This window comes from Cololabis saira, chromosome 1 (assembly GCF_033807715.1).
Source record: "Cololabis saira isolate AMF1-May2022 chromosome 1, fColSai1.1, whole genome shotgun sequence".
NCBI lineage: Eukaryota > Metazoa > Chordata > Actinopteri > Beloniformes > Belonidae > Cololabis > Cololabis saira.
In genome coordinates this window covers 38,058,503-38,077,824 of record NC_084587.1, presented here as the reverse complement: position 1 = coordinate 38,077,824, position 19,322 = coordinate 38,058,503, and the positions used below count along the sequence as shown (strand labels likewise).

Sequence of the window (19,322 nt, the reverse complement as noted above, 5' to 3'; positions counted from 1 at the left end):
TCGCCAAACGCGATTACGTATGCATATAAATGACGTCGTCAACGTTTTTTTCCCCTTAAATTATAATACTGCTCTAGGTAAGCGGGTTTAAAGTGTTTTGTCTGTTGACTTTTTTCTCCCACCCCCCGAAAAAAAATATCCGCTGTTGTTATTATTATTATTTGCTGTTATTGTGGTAGATTTAATCTATACGTGGTACTCGCATGTATTCAGATCGCTACAACGTGTACTGTAGCTAGGTTACGGTCGAGGCGGACCACATGGAGTTAACCGGCTTCATGTAAAAAATACCAGTTTTAATAACCACCGGATTAATCCGCTAAATCAGGTAAACGAGATGTGGTTTTGGACGATGATCTTGTGGTATTGACCGTTTAAATGTGCTGTCTGATTTCAACAGGGATCATCCGTGAGTTCGGCGGAGCCGGCTGTGTTGCTCAACGGTCAGGAATGTCAGCTGGCACCGACGGCGGAGCTCGACTCCACCAGTTCAAAAACAAAGGCAAAGACACAAACGTGGGTGCTGCCAGTGAGATCTTATACAGGTGAGTGAGTAGACATGCTAAAGCCTGCGGGTCTCTGCAGGAGCTGAGGCGGAGGAGGGCGGAAGTGAACGTAGAGCTGCGAAAAGCCAAGAAAGATGATCAGATCCTGAAGAGAAGAAACGTGCAAGAGTTTGTGGACGACCCCACCTCCCCTCTTCAAGAGAAGGATCCCCACGCACAGGTAAGGCTACACTTTGGTCTTCAAACATGGTGAAGGAACTCAGTGGCGTAAATTCAGTCGAAGCTAAGGTATGGCAAGGTTACGAGTCACAGAACTTCACTAGAGTATCAATCAACACGTCCAGCAAATACTCATCACAGAAGTCTATGGAGCTGATCTGTGTGGTCAAGAAAATTGGAACTTTTTCAAATGCAGTCTTGCTCACACTGCAAAAACTCAAAATCTTACCAGGAATATTTGTCTTATTTCTAGTTAAAATGTATCATTTTTAGTCAAAAAATCTCATTACACTTAAAACAAGAGTCATTACCAGAAAAATAACTTGTTATTTGACCATTTTCACCTGTTTCAAGTAAATTTTCACTTGAAATAAGTAGAAAAATCTGCCAGTGTGACAAGATTTATCTTCTCATTACAAGCAAAACAATCTTGTTCCATTGGCAGATTTTTCTACTTATTTTAAGTGAAAATCTACTTGAAACAGGTGAAAATGGTGGTTTTTGAGTCTTGTCTTAAATTTAATGAGATTTAAAAAAAAAAATTAGACTAACAATGAGACATTTTAACTAGAAATAAGACAAATATTCTTGTTAAGATTTTGAGTTTTTGCAGTGTATAATAACTAGTGAAATCGATCATTTTGTTATTATTTGCATTTGTAGTTATTCCATAAATGTATTTAAAAAACAAACATTTACATTTAACCCTTGAAGCAAAGGTGTGGCGGCTGCCATACCTTGCCATACCCAATTGACGCCCCTGAAGGAACTACAAAAGCCCTTGGTCCTGCACATGTTTGCGTGCATGCTTCACTGGCTGTTATTTTTAACCGCTCTCAGGCCCAGTCTGGACAGTAATCCTTTTCTGTTTCAACAGCCTCCCGTGCACTGGTCAGTGGACGAGATTGTAGCAGGTGTGCACAGCCAGAGTTTGATCCATCAGCTACATGCAGCACAAGCAGTCAGGTAATAGTTTTTGTAGTCTTTGCAAAATTGAGGGCGTGACCTGCAATCTGGTTCAAAGTCAAGTTTATGTTCTGTAGATCAGCCGTGGCCATATGGTGTGCCACAACACACAGGTGTGCTAGGATGTTGTGACAATCACGGAACCAATATTCTTACTCCAAAAAAAGCAATGCGACTCATAAACAAAGTTCGATACAAGCACCCAACTAACCAATTATTTATAGACACAAATTAGCTCAAATTCAATTAACTGGTGGACTTCAAAACTGCACAGATTATGTTCAAAATCAACAATAACATGCTGCCAGACTGTATCCAAAACATGTTTAATTTAAGCCATTACAACCTCAGAGGGGAGAGCATATACAGGAAATCAAAAATCAGAACCAACACCAGAGATGCACTACAGTGACAGCGGTGGATGTATGGAATAAGTTGGAGAGGGATTTGAAATCATGTAGAACCTTAACCTTATTTAAAAAAAAAACATTGAAAAGAAGGATGATTTCTCTATACCAAAGTAATGAGCGGTGATGCTTGCTATGTTGATTTGGTTATTAATTTATTTGGTGATTTGATTTGATTATTCGAGGATGAAGGAAACATGTAGACTGCACCTTTTTTTTTTCGAGGTTCAAGGAATCTTTGTTATCCCCATGGAGGCAATTTGTTTTACTGGCAGTCTTATCACTTACTACTTGCTTTTATTTAAATACTTTAAATAATCCTTTTTATTTTATTTTTAATTTTGTAAAAGTTATTTTGATGTTTTACTTATTTTTATTCTTTTTTTTATGATGTTATGACCGAAAATAAACTAAACTAATAGCCATATGTTAGAGATGCACCTATGCCAATACCTGGGCTGTGCATATCGGCCCATACCCAATGCTGATGTCCGGAAGAGACTGAAGCCATCAGGCTTGGTTTAAGCGTTACTTCCTTGACACTTTAAAACAAAATGTAATACATTATCTCACAAGTGTAAATGTACTGATTTTATTATCTATTTATTATTAAAATACATTGACATTCAAGCACAAGCACGTGTTTGTCTATTATCATGACTAAGACAAAGATCAGAACACATTTAATGGCTTTCTTACAAACTTGTTAATTCCAAGCTTTTATGTTATTTTTTTAAAGATGTGATTAAGTGTTCCAAATGAGTAATAAAGTAAAAAGAATCATAAAACAGAGCACATACTTTCATATAGATGTCTCTTAAGGTTTGGGCTCATCCTATGGTATAGTGCGCGTTTTGAGCCATTACCACACATTTTTTCACTTAGTCATCAACTTTTCTTTTATTAACACGTGAACTGTTTTGTTTTTTTCTTTATTCCCAGAAAGCTTCTCTCCAGAGAAACGGATCCACCTACTGACATCGTCATTGCTAGAGGCCTCATCCCAAGCCTTGTTAGTTTTCTAGCGCTGTTTGAATGCCCTCCTATACAGTTTGAGGCAGCCTGGGCCTTGACTAACATCGCCTCAGGAACTTCCTACCAGACCACTGCTGTAGTGCAGGGAGGGGCCATTCCAGCCTTCATCAAGCTGGTGACATCGCCCCAGCAGCACATCAGCGAGCAAGCCGTTTGGGCCCTTGGTAACATCGCAGGTATTGTGGGGTGACAAATCTCAACATCTTTGTAGTTGGTTTCACATATGAACTGAGATACTACTGATATCAGGTGCTGTCCTTTCACACATGCGTTAAACACAAGATCTGTGTGAAAACTTAACACTATGCCCAGTTGTGAAAACACATTTCATACCTGAGCTAGATGCAAAGAAGTCAGGATGTGATGTAATGATATACCGTATTTTCTGGACTATAAGCCGCTACTTTTTTCATAGGTTTTGAACCATGCGGCTTATACAAAGGTGCGGCTATTAGCAGATAGAAGTAGGTAGAAGCAGATTTCAAACAGATAAATAGATAAATAAATACTGGTTATTTTCTCTTGGTTCTGTCCAGTTTTAATCAGCAAAGTTGCTGCCGTGTTAAAAGACACTGTTAGGAAAGGATCTATTTAGGTACAAACATGTACATCATTTACAGTTCAAAATCCTTCTGTACATGTAGTAAATATCTAATCTAACAACATAAATATTTGCGGCTTGCATATCTTTTTTTTTTTTAAATAGAGCGGATGCGGCTTATATACAGGTGCGGCTTGTATATCTTTTTTTTATTGTTTTTTTTACAAATAGAGCGGATGCAGCTTATATACAGGTGCGGCTTATAGTCCAGAAAATACGGTAGTTTGTTTTTGGTCGTCTGGGAATCGTAGACTCTGCTAAAAATGTGGTGATTTTTGAATTGCATACCGTCGGATGTATCTACAGTGTAAGCAAAACAAGTGGAAAGCACTGTGCTCTATTCCACATGCTTTCAGTCAAACTCGATCTGTTCTTTGTGCCCGAACACTTGGTAGATTAAGTCCAGAAAATGTCTGGTTCAACTGAGTTGAACATTTGTGTTCTCATAGTGAAGACTGCTTATTTTTCGAGATTACGTATTTAACTTTTGTTATATTATTATTTCATTCTGAGAAGTTGGATTGATCAGTGTGTTGGATTAAGTTCAATGTCAGATTCAGTTGTCGAGGGTTATGTACATTTCTTGTCCTTTTTGTTTGTCTGGAGTTATTTTTGTATTTATTGAAGTCTTGATTAATTCCAAATGTATGCCTCATAAAATTAGGAAGCACGTGTTGTTGATGCAACAAATTTAATAAATGAGTCATGCTAGATAAAACAGGAAGTTATTGCCTGATATTGGTTTGTTTTTCCAGTTGAGAAAGGCTTTCCTACAGAGCCTAGTGAAACTGATCAAAAGCTCAGGCATATTTTGGTTATTATTTTACAAGTGGGGATACTCTGACTAGTCTTAACCTTGAAATTCGAAGCCAAATACTACTGTTATTCTAACCATTTAAAATAACCTGTTGTAGATTTAAGTTAAAGCTGTTTCTCTGATCTGTTAATTAAGGTGATGGACCAAATTACAGAGACCTGGTGATCAAACATGGTGGACTTGAGCCGCTCCTGGGCCTGTTGGAAGCTCCCGACCTGTCTGTGTTTTCTGTGAGTGTCATGGCCAACATGGCCTTTTTATACAGTCTACCCATAAACATGCATCCACATTCTTTTATCCTCATGAGACAGGTCTTTTCACACCTAACTTGAAAACCAATCCGACCCTGTTGTCAATTCTTCAATCGACTGTCAATTATTTTCCAGTGATCAGGAGTGCATGTGGGTATTCAAGGCCCCAAGGAAATCTGAATCCACTTCTAGTGTAGGAAGATTTGTAATTTTTATTATGAGGCAAGCCAAGTTTATTTGCATAACACAATTCAACAACAAGGTGGTGCAAAGTGCTTTACAGAGACATTAAAACACTACATAGTAGAAACAAAAAGCATGATTTAAAAATTAAACAAAGAGAATTGGATAAAATCAGCAGTTTAGCATTCATACAACTTTAAATACAGAATTATGCCTTGCTAAAAAGTGTACATCTGGTTTGACTGCTATTTTTATTGATTGTTAATAATTTTGTATATGATTAAAAAGCACACTAAAGATTTAAAGTTAATGCTGCTTTGTAGTAGCATGTTTTTAGTCACTGATGTCATTTTGTTGGTCTAAAACTATTAATCGCTTATGAAGCATTTAATATGCAGTTGAAAAGTCTTTTGCATAAAATGCAACAGTATCCTACAGTTGTTCACTGGGGTTAATACACAATGCATTTTAGTTCCTAGTCTCACAAGTTAAATGTATTTTTTTTTTTTTTTTTTTGTGGTGACAATACGGTTGCTGTTAATAATACTGCTAATGGGGAGGTGTAGGATGTCATAAGATTGATTTTATTCTGTTTGGTGCTGGGAGATTTCCTTTAAAATATCATGTCTTTAATCCACTGTACCAGTCCGGTTATCTGCGCAATGTCACATGGACGCTCTCCAACCTGTGCCGGCACAAGAATCCAGCCCCTCCTGTGGCGGCGGTGCAGCAGGTGCTTCCCGCCCTGGTGCATCTCCTCCACCATGATGACATGGAAGTCCTGGCTGATACCTGCTGGGCTTTGTCCTATCTGACTGATGGCTCTAATGAGAGGATAGAGGCGGTGGTGCAGGCTGGTCCCGTGCCCCGTCTTGTGCAGCTTCTTTCCTGTGGGGAGCTTTCCATTGTGGTATGTGATGTTGAGTTTATCAGACCATTAAAACTGAATCCCCCTTTAAAGCCCAGTGCAACATTAGAAGTCATATTCATTGTCAGTGCAAATACCCCACTGCCTGCCTGCTCAGCTGACGGACTCGCTCTTCTTCCCCCCTTAGATAGCTGCTCTGAGGTCCCTTGGTAACATTGTTACTGGAACAGATGAGCAGACCCAGTGTGTGCTGAATGCAGGTGCCCTGGGAATATTCCCCACTCTGCTGGGCCACCAAAAGCCCACGATCCAGAAAGAAGCAGCCTGGACATTGTCCAACATCACTGCTGGCAAGAACACTCAGATACAGGAAGTAATTAACGCAGGCCTGATACCCATCCTGGTAGAGCTCCTCCAGCAGGTGAGAACGCAGAATAGATGTGTGACACTTTTTACTTTAGTCCCTCAAAGGCTAGTTCAATTTAATTTCATTAATACACCAATACCAGTCAAACATTTTACTTTTCCCCTGACCTGTGTGACCTGCTGCACATTATACATAATTTTATTATTTTTCTGAACATATTTACTTAAAAATGGCTCACAAAAATCTAAAATCTCAGATGTTCTCTATGTTCAGGGAGATAGCAGAACCCAGAGTGAGGCCGTATGGGCTGTCACCAATTACACCAGCGGGGGAACAGTGAATCAGATGGCCTATCTGGTTAGTTGCAACGTGCTGGAGCCTCTGCTCAATCTACTGACAGCTAAAGACACCAAGATGATCTTGGTCATCCTGGATGCAATCTACAACATTTTACAGGTATCTCACCATTGGTTGCATACATTATCCATTAATTTTACGTTATTGTAGTGACAAACAACCAACAAAGGCAGTGAAAGTAATTTTCATTGTAGTGAAGTAGCTACAAACAGTGGCCCCATGATAAGTACACTACTGCTCTGCTTCTTAATTACTGTAACTATTTGTATCTAACTTATTAATTCCATTTCTGCACAGATGGGACAAAACACTCATGAGGTTGAGAAGCTGTGCCTGATGATTGAGGAGTTGGGTGGTTTGGACAAAATTGAGGCACTGCAGTCTCATGACAATGAAGCTATCTACAAGTCCTCCCTCAACATTATTGACAAATTTTTCTCTGAAGAGGTGGGTTTTGTTCGGGTCCATACAAACGTGACAGTTTTTGGAAAAATCACCATTCTCCAGACATTTGGAAGAGTTGGTATAAAGAAAAATAAATAAATAGAGCACATTTAAAATGTGAATAGTTTTTATTTATTCATCCTTTATTTATCAAGGAAAGTCCCATTGAGATACAATATCTCTTCTGCCAGGGAGTCCTGGTCAAGATGGCAGCAGAAAAATAAATTCAGTTTCATATAAAAGAAAATACATACAAGGACAAGTAACTTTACAAAAAAATAAAAACATATCAAAACAAGAAACAAACAAACATAAAACATACAAGGATGAGAAAGCTAAAAAGAATTCATGACAAATAATGACACTTGATTAAAAACAATGACATTGTTCTGTGAAGACTGATTTTAACATATTTTAATTAACAACAGATCAAATATTTTGTACAACTATTGTCTTGATATGCAACTAGCTTACCCTTTAAACCTTAAGCTTATTTTGCTCGTACTTGCATCGTCTTATCAACGTCCCTAGATCTGGGGACTTGAGGGTTTTGAGCAGAGGTGTCAAGTAACAAAGTACAAATACTTTGTTACCTTACTTAAGTAGAAATTTTGGTTATCTATACTTCACTGGAGTAATTATTTTTCAGACGACTTTTTATTTTTACTCCTTACGTTTTCACGCAATTATCTGTACTTTTTACTCCTTACATTTTAAAAACAGCCTCGTTACTCTATTTCATTTCGACGTTATAAAAAAACTATCCAGTTAAATTGCTCCATCCGGATAGAGTGAATTTGGTTGTGGTTGTTTCAGATGTTCTTGTCCAGTTTTGTTCTTACATCCGTTGCCCTCAGATTCCTGCAACTAAACTTGGATGTACATTCCAATAAAGGTTAGGATAAATGATAACATGCCTCTGAAGTTTGACTTTTTGCACCATTACAATACTTATAGGCAACTAGTCATCATATCTTCTGCTCTCTGAAACACATGTTAATGCTCAATAGTACACATATCTGGTTCTTTAATATATTTGCATTATACTAAGATTCATTCATTTTCAATGGCTTTTGTCCTTAATGGCTTTTCCCCTCTTACATTACTTTTACTTTTATACTTTAAGTAGTTTTGAAACCAGTACTTTTATACTTTTACTTGAGTAAAAAAACTTGAGTTGATACTTCAACTTCTACATGAGTATTTTTAAACTGTAGTATCTATACTTCTACCTGAGTAATGAATGTGAATACTGAAGACACCTCTGGTTTTGAGGGTTAACAGGCACGTGGTAGTAACGCTTTGGTGTTGCCACTAGATGGCGCTAATGCCTCAGGCTTGCCTCAGCCGACTGCCATGAGAAAAGAGTCGCCAAGCTTCTGTTTGTGGTGCTGTGAACTTCTGTCATGTTGTACAAGTGAGAGCAAAATGCAACCCCAAAGACCACAGCTGTAGAACCGTTATGTGTAGAAAACCTGCAAAATATTAACAAAAATGAGGTCCAGTGCAGGCCATGCATCTGAGGATATCGGAGGTGAACGTCTGTTTTTGACTGACAAGCCGTTGCTTTTTTTGTGTTCATTATTATTGTGGTTGTTATTGTTATATAGCCAGATATACAACTAAAAACGTGAAGATTTTGGCCCTTAAAAAGGTTACACCCACATGCAGATATGTTTATTGGGATTAGATGATGTCATGCTCCTTGGGGATTGCCAGATGGCATTTAAAAAGTCTCTGATCTGATTAGGCAAAAACTAAGCTCTTCAGAAAACCCCCCACGACATCTAGGGCTACGTTCACACTGCAAGTTCTGAAGCTCAATTCTGTTGGGTTTTTTTTTTGTGGCTGCAGTTTGTTAGCAATGTATGATTTCTTCTTGGCGTTATTGTCCACAGGAAGCTGACAAATTCATGAAGTAATTAGGAGAGCAACATTTTTAACATTGGAGTGAAGCGATGGCTTCAATATCTGTACAGAAATGTATACTGACGGATCGATGCCAGGAGTGGTGGTCTGCGACATGACATGCAGACTTCATCCAAAGCCAGCACAGAATTGTGACATAAATTACATAACAGCAAATATGGATAAAAGGCAGCCTGACAGTTAAGACTGAAGCTGCATTGGGAGACATCAGATGCGTATCTGATGTACGACCACATATGAATGTGGCTCAGGTCTGATGTGGGGGGGAAAAATTCAGATTTTGTGTCATTTGAGCTGTTGAGACAGCAAAAAAATAAAATAAAAATCTGGTATTGGCAAAAAAAAACAACCAACATATGAGTGACTTTTGCTTGCAGCAGGAACGCAACTTAACAAACGCTGGCCCCTGCTCATGTAGTTAATATTCTGAAAGGGACACCAAGACTGGGAAAAAATAAAGGAAAATTGAATGCAACTAAACAATGATTTGATTCGAAGGAAACCTGATTGAAAATTCAGAAGCCTGATGCTGGGACAACAGTTTCACCTGTCGGATCACAATGGGGAAGCTCATAATCAGGTTCACACTGTAATGTCTTTAGTGAAACTGGCTGTGGTTGTTTAACAAAGGACAAAGCTGGGACTTAATACTTCCTGAAATCTGTGCGTCCTTCACATTTCTCTTTAATCTTTAATATGACCCACTATTTGGCATCTACCTATATGTGTGGGAATTTTAAGGATAACTATTTGAAGTGTTCTCTTTTTGCTGAAAAAATATGCCCTTCATGCTGGAGTATATAAAAAGACTATGATTTGGATAATCTAATACTTCTCTCCCCTTGGCCTGCTTTGTCGTTCAGAGTGAAGATAAGTCTGTGGTTCCTGGGCCAGCTGGAGACTGCTATGCCTTTCATAACCCTGAGGACAAAAGTGCTTTTCAGTTTTAACATGTTTTGTTTTCTCTGTGTAACATTGCAAAAAAACATTTTTACCTTGTGATTTTTGTTTTTATACCGTTTTTTTTTTGTTGTATTTTTTTATAAATTTAAACTTTGTACACCAATATATGGAAAAAATATTCTGTTTTAAAGAAAAATTGTATAATTTTATTTTTTATTGTCTATTGTTTAATGTAAACATTTCAAAGAACAGGAAAACGTGAAATTTGTTTGAAAAAAAAAGTTAGATACTTTCTTGTTGGAAGCAATTGTCCTTCACCACTAGGTGGCACTGTTCTTTCTTTCTTCTTGTACGTTGTAAGGACTTGTATTATTCACAAAGTTCCATATGTGTTATATTTGTACATTTTCATATGAATAAAATGCTTCATTGCCTTCAGTGTCTGTTGCTCTATATGTCCATGATGAATTAGAAAAATGCAAAAACCTGTTTATCCAATACCCACCATTTGAACATTTAAAATTATCCTTGTGTCTTAAGTGTTTTAATGGGCGAATGTGAATAATGGTTTTGAAATTGTTTTTTTTTTTTTTTTTGTATGATAGGTTCTGTTATCGAGGATGTATGACAAAAAAGGGTCCACGTTACAAAAAGACTTGTATGGTAGCTGTCAGTCCACTTAAACTCGATAAATGTAATCTAAACAAAACTTAAAAATCTACCTCTTTATTTCACTTGATCATAAAACTTCAACTTCTCAGTCTTGAATTGATACAGACAATATTTATGAGTGAAACGGTCCTTAATATAGCGTCAAAGGATTGTTCAGTCAGTGTACAGTCATGTATGCATACGCTACACTTTCTCTACCTGACTATTTAACTCCTGATCCTGCTAGTAAATGCCACGAAAAATTGACTGGATGAGTGTCTTCTCACCGTACCTCAGTAAATAAGTGTTTTCAAAAATGCAATTAATCAGTGTTTACATTGGTCAAATCTTAAGGTTTTTTTTTTTTTTTTCTTAACATAGGTTTTCTTTTTTGTGACTGTTTCATCTTGTCTTAGCTTTGGAAATGGTTGCAGTTTTCAATGAATGTACAGATAAAAGACGTTTGAGGTATATCTCAATACTACCGTCAACTCACCTGACAGTATTAGGTCAACAGTTCAATTATATATTGTCTCTTACAATCTGAACGTTACAAAAATTCCAGAGATCAATATTTTTGACCGCCAGAGTCCTTACAAACACCAGGAAACTGGACCACATTACACCGGTCATGAAATCACTACACTGGCTTCCAGTGAGTCAAAGGATAGAGTTTAAAATCTTACTGCTGGTCTACGGTACTCTACTGCCCTTACTTTTTAACAACTTGTGCTTTTTTTTTTTTTCTTATTTTACCTCATTTTATTTGTTATTTACTGTTTAGTTGTGTCTTGCTGCTTTTAATGTTGATGTAAAGCACTTTGTGTTGAATTGTGCTATACAAATTGCCTTGCCTTGCCTTATTTTACTGGTACAATGTTTGTGTGTGGGTGCAAACACAGTCACTGAAATGTATTATTCCTTGTGTAATTTTGTTTTTGATAACTAATTGATTTGCCGCTTTTAATGTTGATGTAAAGCACTTTGAATTACCTTGTGTTTGGTTAAACCCCGTGGTTCAATCGCCCTGCTTCTAAAGGATAACAGCCCATCCATTGGTTTTAGGAACCAAAAACTCTTGGTGCAAATCCAAGTAGCAGCTATGTACTATTCCCCTTTAATCACATCATCAACCCTTATTATAATTTTTATTCTTCTAACATACCCTATTCTAATTACCCTAACCCCGAAAGACCAAAACCCCTACCAAACCATTGAAAAAACTAAAACAGCTGTAAAAATAGCATTCTTTATTAGCCTAATTCCCCTCTCCCTTTTTCCTCAATGGAGGTACAGAAATTATCTCCACCAACTGAAACTAAATAAATACACTCCTATTTGACATTAACATGAAGCCTGAAATTCCATAATATCAGCAATATTAAAATAATAAAAAGCTTGCAATATTTCAGTTGATTTGTAAAGAATCCAGAATGTATGACATTTTTGTTTTTTTAATTGCATTACAGAAAATTACGACGGAGTATTAGGGCCAAACTAAGACAAAAGAATTACGAGAATAAAGTCGTAATATTTTGAGAATAAAGTTGTAATATTATATAAATATAACTTCACAAGATGCTCAATATTCCTAATTTTAACACAGGGAGAAGATGCTCTTCCTGTTAGAGTTCTCATAAATTACCACTTTATTTTCATAATATTACAACAGTACCTGGCTGCAGGCAAGATGGCCGACAAGGGCGCGGCCATTTTTTCCAACCATACCGGAATTCCAGACCGGAAGTTGGTCTTCTTCGTGTATATTATTATTCGTCGCGCTGAACCAGACCGGGAGTTGGTCTTTTTTTTTTTTTTTTTTTTTTTTAATAGAAACTTTATTGAAAGGTCAGACGTTACAATTAGTGAAACACATTCAGGTGTTCCCAATGCAGGTAGTAATGTACATGTCCCATTACAACAGTAATAATAAACAACAATTAAACAAATGTAGTACATATAATGGCATGACGTTATTGATAGAAAAGATTATAACAGCTGAGTGAATTGAGCATGACGAATAAAACAGCATTAGAAATCCAGAAAGAGTAACAAGGGAACATAAAACTGACCCTAATGTGACATATTTTAAAATGCTTTAACATAAAGTGCAACAGACTGAATAAAATAAATAATAAACAGACATAATGAAATAAAAGGAACTTATATAAATAAGTAATTAAATTAATAAAGTAATAAAACTAGTAAGGAAAAAAAGCAGCATTTATAAGGGGGAATTCAGACTGATTTTATCCAATTCAGTAGGGAAAATTCTTTAAGAGATCATATAAATTGCGTGCCTTAATTGTTGTTATACGTTTTAGAGATTTCAAATACATTTTAAATTCGTTCATAAATACACAAAATTTGGGGGATGATTTTAGGGTCCTATTCTTGTGGATAAAAAATTTGGCCAAGCAGAGGATTACATTGCAACAGAGTTCATCATTTTTGTTTTTCAAGATCATACCAAAAGTTACATTATCTCTAGAAATCCTTTGATTGGTTTTTAAATGATTTTAAATTGTTCTTTTTGTCCCTCAAAAAAATTGATTCCAGCAAATTGGCTAAAAAGATTTGTGACGACATATCTTGTTTTTTGCTTTTGTGATTCATGCCTCAGACCTTGCTCCTATTTTGTTATGGTTTTTGTTTTGCCTGATTTTGAAAATATATGCAAATGGTTTTACTAGTATTTTAAAATAACAACCCGTTTGTTTTGTTTGTTTTGTTTTGATTCATTTCTACATATATACATATATATATATATATATATATATATATATATTTTGTACATGGCTTATACTTGATGACAACATTCCACGTCATGTTTAAAATGTATTAATGTCCTTACGAGAAAATGTTATGATACTGTGTTATTGTATGTTCAATAAAAAAAAAAAAAAAAATAAATAAAAAAAAACGGGGAAAGACAAACCTCCGGATCAGCGCGACGAATAATATACACGAAGAAGACCAACTCCCGGTCTGGTTCAGCGCGACGAATAATAATATACACGAAGAAGACCAACTTCCGGTCTGGAATTCCGGTATGGGTGGAAAAAATGGCCGCGCCCTTGTCGGCCATCTTGCCTGCAGCCAGGTCCCTCTCTAATATTACGACTTTATTCTCATAAATTACCACTTTATTCTCGTAATATTACGACTTTATTCTCATAAATTACCACTTTATTCTCGTAATATTACAACTTTATTCTCGTAATGTTACGACTTTATTCTCATAATATTACGACTTTATTCTCATAAATTACCACTTTATTCTCGTAATATTACGACTTTATTCTCATAATATTACGACTTTATGACTTTATTCTCATTAAATTATGACTTTATTCTCGTAATTTCCAATTTCTTTTTGTCTTAGTTTGGCCCTAATACTCCGTCGTAGAAAATAAAGAACTTTATCCCAATATTCTAATTTTCTGAGACAGTCCTGTAGGTGGGTGTCTGGTACCGGATGTGGCTGTGCTCTGTCTGAAGGCGGATTCATGGTTCCGCGTTACACCAACGCAGAGCCTACGGCGTAGGGGTACGCGGCGACGCGCACTGTACGCCATACCCACGGCGTAGGGTCTGCGTCGGTGTAACGCGGAACCATAAACCCGCCTTGAGTCGTGCTCCCTTCCCCATCACCGACAGCAGCTCCACTCAGCTCCGCACACTCACTGGACCAGCCTCCACCAGGGACCGCAGCCGGACGCCTGTTTCTCCTCGTGGAAATGTCCTGGTGTGCAGAGCCCCGGTGTCCCGGTGATGTGGTGGTGACAGCCCTGCACTGCGTGCTCCGCTCCGGCCACAGCACCAGCTAATCGGCGCTAGCCGCGCACTGGTTTTTTGGGAGATACCTGCTTGGAAAAAAAACAGAACCTCCTACGTTGACACATGAATTAGACACTGTTTTGGGTGATTTTTTTTTCTTAAGGTGGAATATAAAAGGGGATGTCGAACCAAGGAGTTCGGAGAAATGGCCCAGTGAAGCTGCGGTTGACAGGTAAGCACATTTAAAGCCCCCCCGACAGTGCTAGCGCGTTAGCCAGCATGCTAATGCTGCGTTCCATTTACCTCGGAAGTCGGAACTCGGAACTGGGAATGACGTCACAGCCGAGTTATTAGCCTTCCAGTTACAAAGTAGGTAAACCAGTTTGTAGTTCGCATATACCACATGAAAAATGTAAATTACACTATAGCAGCATATATATGCCGAACAATACTTGTATACGACTGATTTAGTGTGACCAAAACTAGAATGAAGTGCTACGAAGCTCTCTTCTACTGTTTACAACCGGGGCAGCCATCTCGGAATGTGAACTCGGGGGTGGTGAAGACTCTCCCACTTTCCCAGTGGGAAATCCCACTTCGAGGGGCGTTCCAGTTGAAAAATTCGACTGGGAACTGGGAAATCCCCACTTCCGAGGACAAATGGAACGCGGCATAAACCAGTAACCAGCGCTGCTGGTCAGCGGTGACGTCATCATACTCTACCTTACTGGTTAAGTTGGTGATTATTATAACATGTTTTAAGGCAAAAACACCGAGGACACTAGTGCTTTTCTCTTCAATGAGCTGCAGTCGTTAGCAACTTTGTGATGATGATGTAGCTGGCTAACGTTACCTTAATTAACATTTTTCTCTCTGCATAAACACTCATTCAGTGGTATTGTTAAGAAATGGCTCAATTGCACCGCAAATTGTGCTTGTCCCAATGCCTTTTTTTCCTTTGAGAACAATTGTGTGGTAGCACTGGAGAAGGATTCCTATATACAATGTGATTCTGTGTAATACACAAGTTTATTTACAGTACAGAGTATAAGCTGTGGTTTGTCTAAGTAGAGGACCCTCATACAATCGGGATTTAGCCCTAGTCATCTATTTCTTCCATTACATTAACCCTTGTTTTTATGGTTCAAAACTTTATTGCCACTCTAACCTTTTGTTTTTACAACTTAAAACATCATTAGGCAATTTTGGTTTTCCGTAGCATATCATACTGACTGGTGTTTTATCTCAGTATGAGGATAAAGTCATGTGGAAAGACTTGAGGCTTGAATTGCTTAAAGGTTGCCCTTCCAGGCATTGTTCCTACAATGTGGCATTGTTTTTGTTGAGTATATGGTAACATACTGTAAGCTGTCATGTACTGCTATTCCTTTTTACATAATTTTAAGTTTGTGTAAGGTTTTTCTTAGTGGTCATTTTACTGGTAAGAACCACATAATATTTTTCTTCAAGAGTGTTCTTCATTCTCTCTCTCTCTTTTTTTACATTTATATTAAGTGGGTTTTTAAACAAATTTAAAGTGATTTTTTTAATTATTATTACAAACAGAGGCTTATACTTCATTTTCAACATGACTATCGGTGCATTTCATTGAACATGATTGCTGATAACTATTTAAGAGAATAGTAATGTAGAGTGTATTCAACATTAAAACATCTTCCTAGTTGTCTGTCTTCTTGTCTGCCTGGGGTCTTTTTTCCCCTCCAGATGGGAAATGGTTTTAAATGGGCTGCAGTGGTCTTCATACGGAATCCCAAGAATGTGCATCCTCAAAAAGTCTTTCTTGATCATAGCTTCATTCAAAGTGGGATGCATGCGATATTTAGATGTCTGGATTTTCTACTTCTGCAATAAAGAGAGTTGATGTGAAGTCTTAGTTTATACTTGTACAGTCTTAACATTTGTGTTTGGTTGTGCACAGATGTGGTTTGTGTCTGGGGTTGTGTTGAAATGTCTACCGTTGGATACCAGAGTAGTTTTGGGCCGTCTGCTCTGTGGTCTCATGATTGTCAGGTTCTTTTTATCTTTTCTTTTTCTTTTTTAAATCTGTAACAGAATGAGAATTAGCAGACCTCCAAAGAAGTGAGGGGATTTTGATATTATTGTTATGCTTGATATTTTCTACCACATATGCTGGTGTGTGCCAGTAAAAGTACAGTAAAACAGTGGTTTCAACTCAAACTTGGCTTTTCAGCGGAAATTCTAGTGCATGTACATGTTTATCAGATACAAAACATGTTCAGGCTGCTACAGATTTTTGTACCTGGACTGTCAAGTCTGATTTGTCATCAGTAGTACTTTGTTTTGTTTATTTGAATATCATAGCAATTGCAAATGAGAAAAAAATGGGAAAATGCTGGTAGTATAAAAAAAAAAGTAAATTCTTAACCCAGTTTTTTCTCTGTAGACGGTATGAACTCATGACATTTCACGTTTTTTATTTACAGCTAAATTTGTTGCAGGTCTGCAACAAATTCCACATTACCATTTTGCTATATTTCCATTAATTCCCACAACACAGTTGCAAGAAAAAGTATGTGAACACTTTGAAATTTATAGGCTTTTTTACACTAATTCATGATAAAAAGTATCTGATGCCTCATTTATAATAGAGTGCATAATAAAAGAGTCCCTAAAGGGACGGATTTTTTATATATATATATATATATATATATATATATAATGAGTTTTACGTACGCGCGTGAAACCTGTAAAGCTGATTTATGGTTCCGGGTTAAACCAACGCAGAGCCTACAGCGTAGGTGCGCGTAGAAGGTGGCGTACACATCTTTCAAGCCCTGTTTTGTGCGCAAGCAAGCTTTATAAATGAGGCCCCAGATCTTTATTTCAGTCACAATGATAGAAAAACAAATTTTTCCCCCTTAATTGTATGAGAGACAATCTTTTTTTTTTTTAAAAAGACGCCAATTAAACACTAAGTTGAAGGAAACGGTGAGTAATTTCTTCCACAAAAGCTAATTTTAGTCAGTAATTTGCACAAATTGAATTCGATAAATGAATTGAGTTCGGAGGTGGGGTTTTGAGTTACTTTGATTGTTAAATACACTAAAACATTTCAATTTTGCTGTTTGTAAGCACCTTCCGATGTGAACCATGCCTTGCAAAAAAGGAGTAACTGATCCGTATAATTGAAAGTGATACAAAGTCTCAAATACTTTGCCTGCTGTATAAAAGTATTCGAACAGGTAAGGTATCCATAGCAGACCACCACAGAGGAAGCTATTGCTCTTTGAAAAAAAAAAAAAAAAAAAACATTCATGCATGCTCAAGTTTGCCAGAAGGGCTTGGCTATATTCGGTTCTATTAGAAATATGATGAAACAAAAGTTGAATTGATATTATTGCTGCCAGATGGGATGTGATCAGTATTTACTTCAAGTGTTCACTTTTTTTTCTTTTTTCACCAGCATGGTGAATGTTTAAAGGAGCATGAGGCAGGATTGAGGCAGGATTTATGAAAAAAATTTTGTAATGTCAGATGAAGCGTTCCAAAAAGAAGGAGCCCTCTAGTATATCTCTCCGTTGCCTTGAACAGGCTGTGTGCTGCAAAATGTGCTGCAATTGTGAGGCCGAATTTCCCGCGCTGTCCTGCGGATGTGACGTCAAATGACGCTGCATGCGCGTTCTCCTCTTTCTCCCGTGCCGGCTTCGCTGTTGGCTGCAGTACCCTCAACGGCCGTCGTGGTGAAGGGTGGCGCTAGAGAGTCTCATTTCTTAAAAGGAGCCTCAAGCTCCTTTTTTAATGGGTATTTTCAAATAAAGAAACCAGCAATTAAAATGATCAGCTTAAGTGACTGTTTTCTTTTTTTATTTGAGTATGGCTCCAAATTGTAATGCTTGACCCAAGTTTTCCACAATAATCACTTACCCTTGTGGCCACATCACCTATTGATTAATGTAGGTTCTTGAGCGGTTTTGCCTTAGGCATAGACAATGCTTGTGTACCAACTGGACTCATACTGTATGCAAAGAGATAAGTCAAAGAAAATGTAAACATTACTGCCTTTTCCCCCTTGAAGATTATTGTCTGTATTATCCCAACTTTTTTTTTTTCGATTTGGGCTTATAACTGCAATTTTCCAAGATGTTAATATCTTGGTTGAGCATTATTTATTATAATCAAGCTCGTGCTAAGCCATTTATTGTCTTGACTTTGGTCTCCTTGATTTAAAAAAAAAAAGAAAAGACAAAGTCCAAATATAAGCTGCGTCCGAAATTGCATACTTCCACCCTAATGAGTATGCAAAATGAGTATGCAAGATTTTTTAGTGCGTTCGAAACATTAGAACGTACTCAATAGTATGCTCTATCCATACTCATTCCGGAGAAATGTATTAGTGTGGATTGATGGACACTAGCCGAGCAGAAACTTCCCACAATGCAATGCAGCGGCGTTTGGTTGCTAAGTGATACGTATGTCATAAGTATAATAATATTATTCGTATATAATAATATTATATAATGTCATCTGGTTTCGGCCAGAATAAACGGGAAAGAGCGGAGCGGAGTGCTGCTACTCCTGCTGTGACACGTCACTTCCTCCCAACGGCAGGAAGTGCCGTGTGCGCTCTTAATAGTATGTCCGAATTAATGCATACTACTGATATTTACTCAAAAGTGTGCCGAACTTAAGTATACTTTTTAGTATGGCATTTCGGACGCACCGATAGAATTGAAGGAATGTTGAAATTCTCTTGTCAAACTTTCAAAGCCAAACATTTTAGATTAGCGTTCTATGAAATTGCTGAATTTGAATAGTGGGATTGCATTATTATTATTGTTGACAATATGTTAGAAAATAAGGGGGTCTTATACAAGCTGTTGGGTTTAGATTTTGTTTCATCTCATCCCTTCAATCAACCAGCATGGTTTCTATAAATACTATTTGTTACTGCTCCTTGATGCTTTGATTGTTTAGGATAATTTAACATCAACAAAACTCAGTCTACTTTGTTTGTTGATACTTAGTGTGTCTTGTCCTATGGTTTGCTCCCAAACTT

The 19,322-nt window shown here is 37.3% G+C and overlaps 2 protein-coding genes across 3 annotated transcripts in view; both read left to right on the top strand.

Annotated features, from left to right (window-relative positions):
* Nucleotides 1-54: 54 nt before the first annotated feature.
* LOC133444523 (importin subunit alpha-1-like) lies at nt 55-10,287 on the top strand. 2 transcript variants are annotated; one of them, XM_061722372.1, is made up of 11 exons: nt 55-77; nt 401-516; nt 586-726; nt 1,603-1,691; nt 3,041-3,309; nt 4,687-4,781; nt 5,632-5,895; nt 6,041-6,274; nt 6,494-6,676; nt 6,875-7,024; nt 9,814-10,287. In XM_061722372.1, exons 2-11 carry the CDS (start codon nt 451-453, stop codon nt 9,898-9,900), a joined length of 1,578 nt encoding a protein of 525 aa, XP_061578356.1. In that variant the 5' UTR covers nt 55-77; nt 401-450; the 3' UTR covers nt 9,901-10,287. The 2 variants fall into 2 exon arrangements, with proteins under 2 accessions (XP_061578356.1, XP_061578349.1); XM_061722365.1 differs by lacking the exon at nt 55-77 and adding an exon at nt 128-328.
* Nucleotides 10,288-14,054: 3,767 nt separating this feature from the next.
* The window catches only part of LOC133444511 (E3 ubiquitin-protein ligase SMURF2-like), a 73,540-nt gene continuing 68,272 nt past the window's right edge, over nt 14,055-19,322 (top strand). The window contains exon 1 of the mRNA XM_061722355.1: nt 14,055-14,516. Within this exon, the coding sequence (XP_061578339.1) occupies nt 14,465-14,516 (52 nt within the window). The 5' untranslated portion in view covers nt 14,055-14,464. The remainder of the gene's footprint in view (nt 14,517-19,322) is intronic.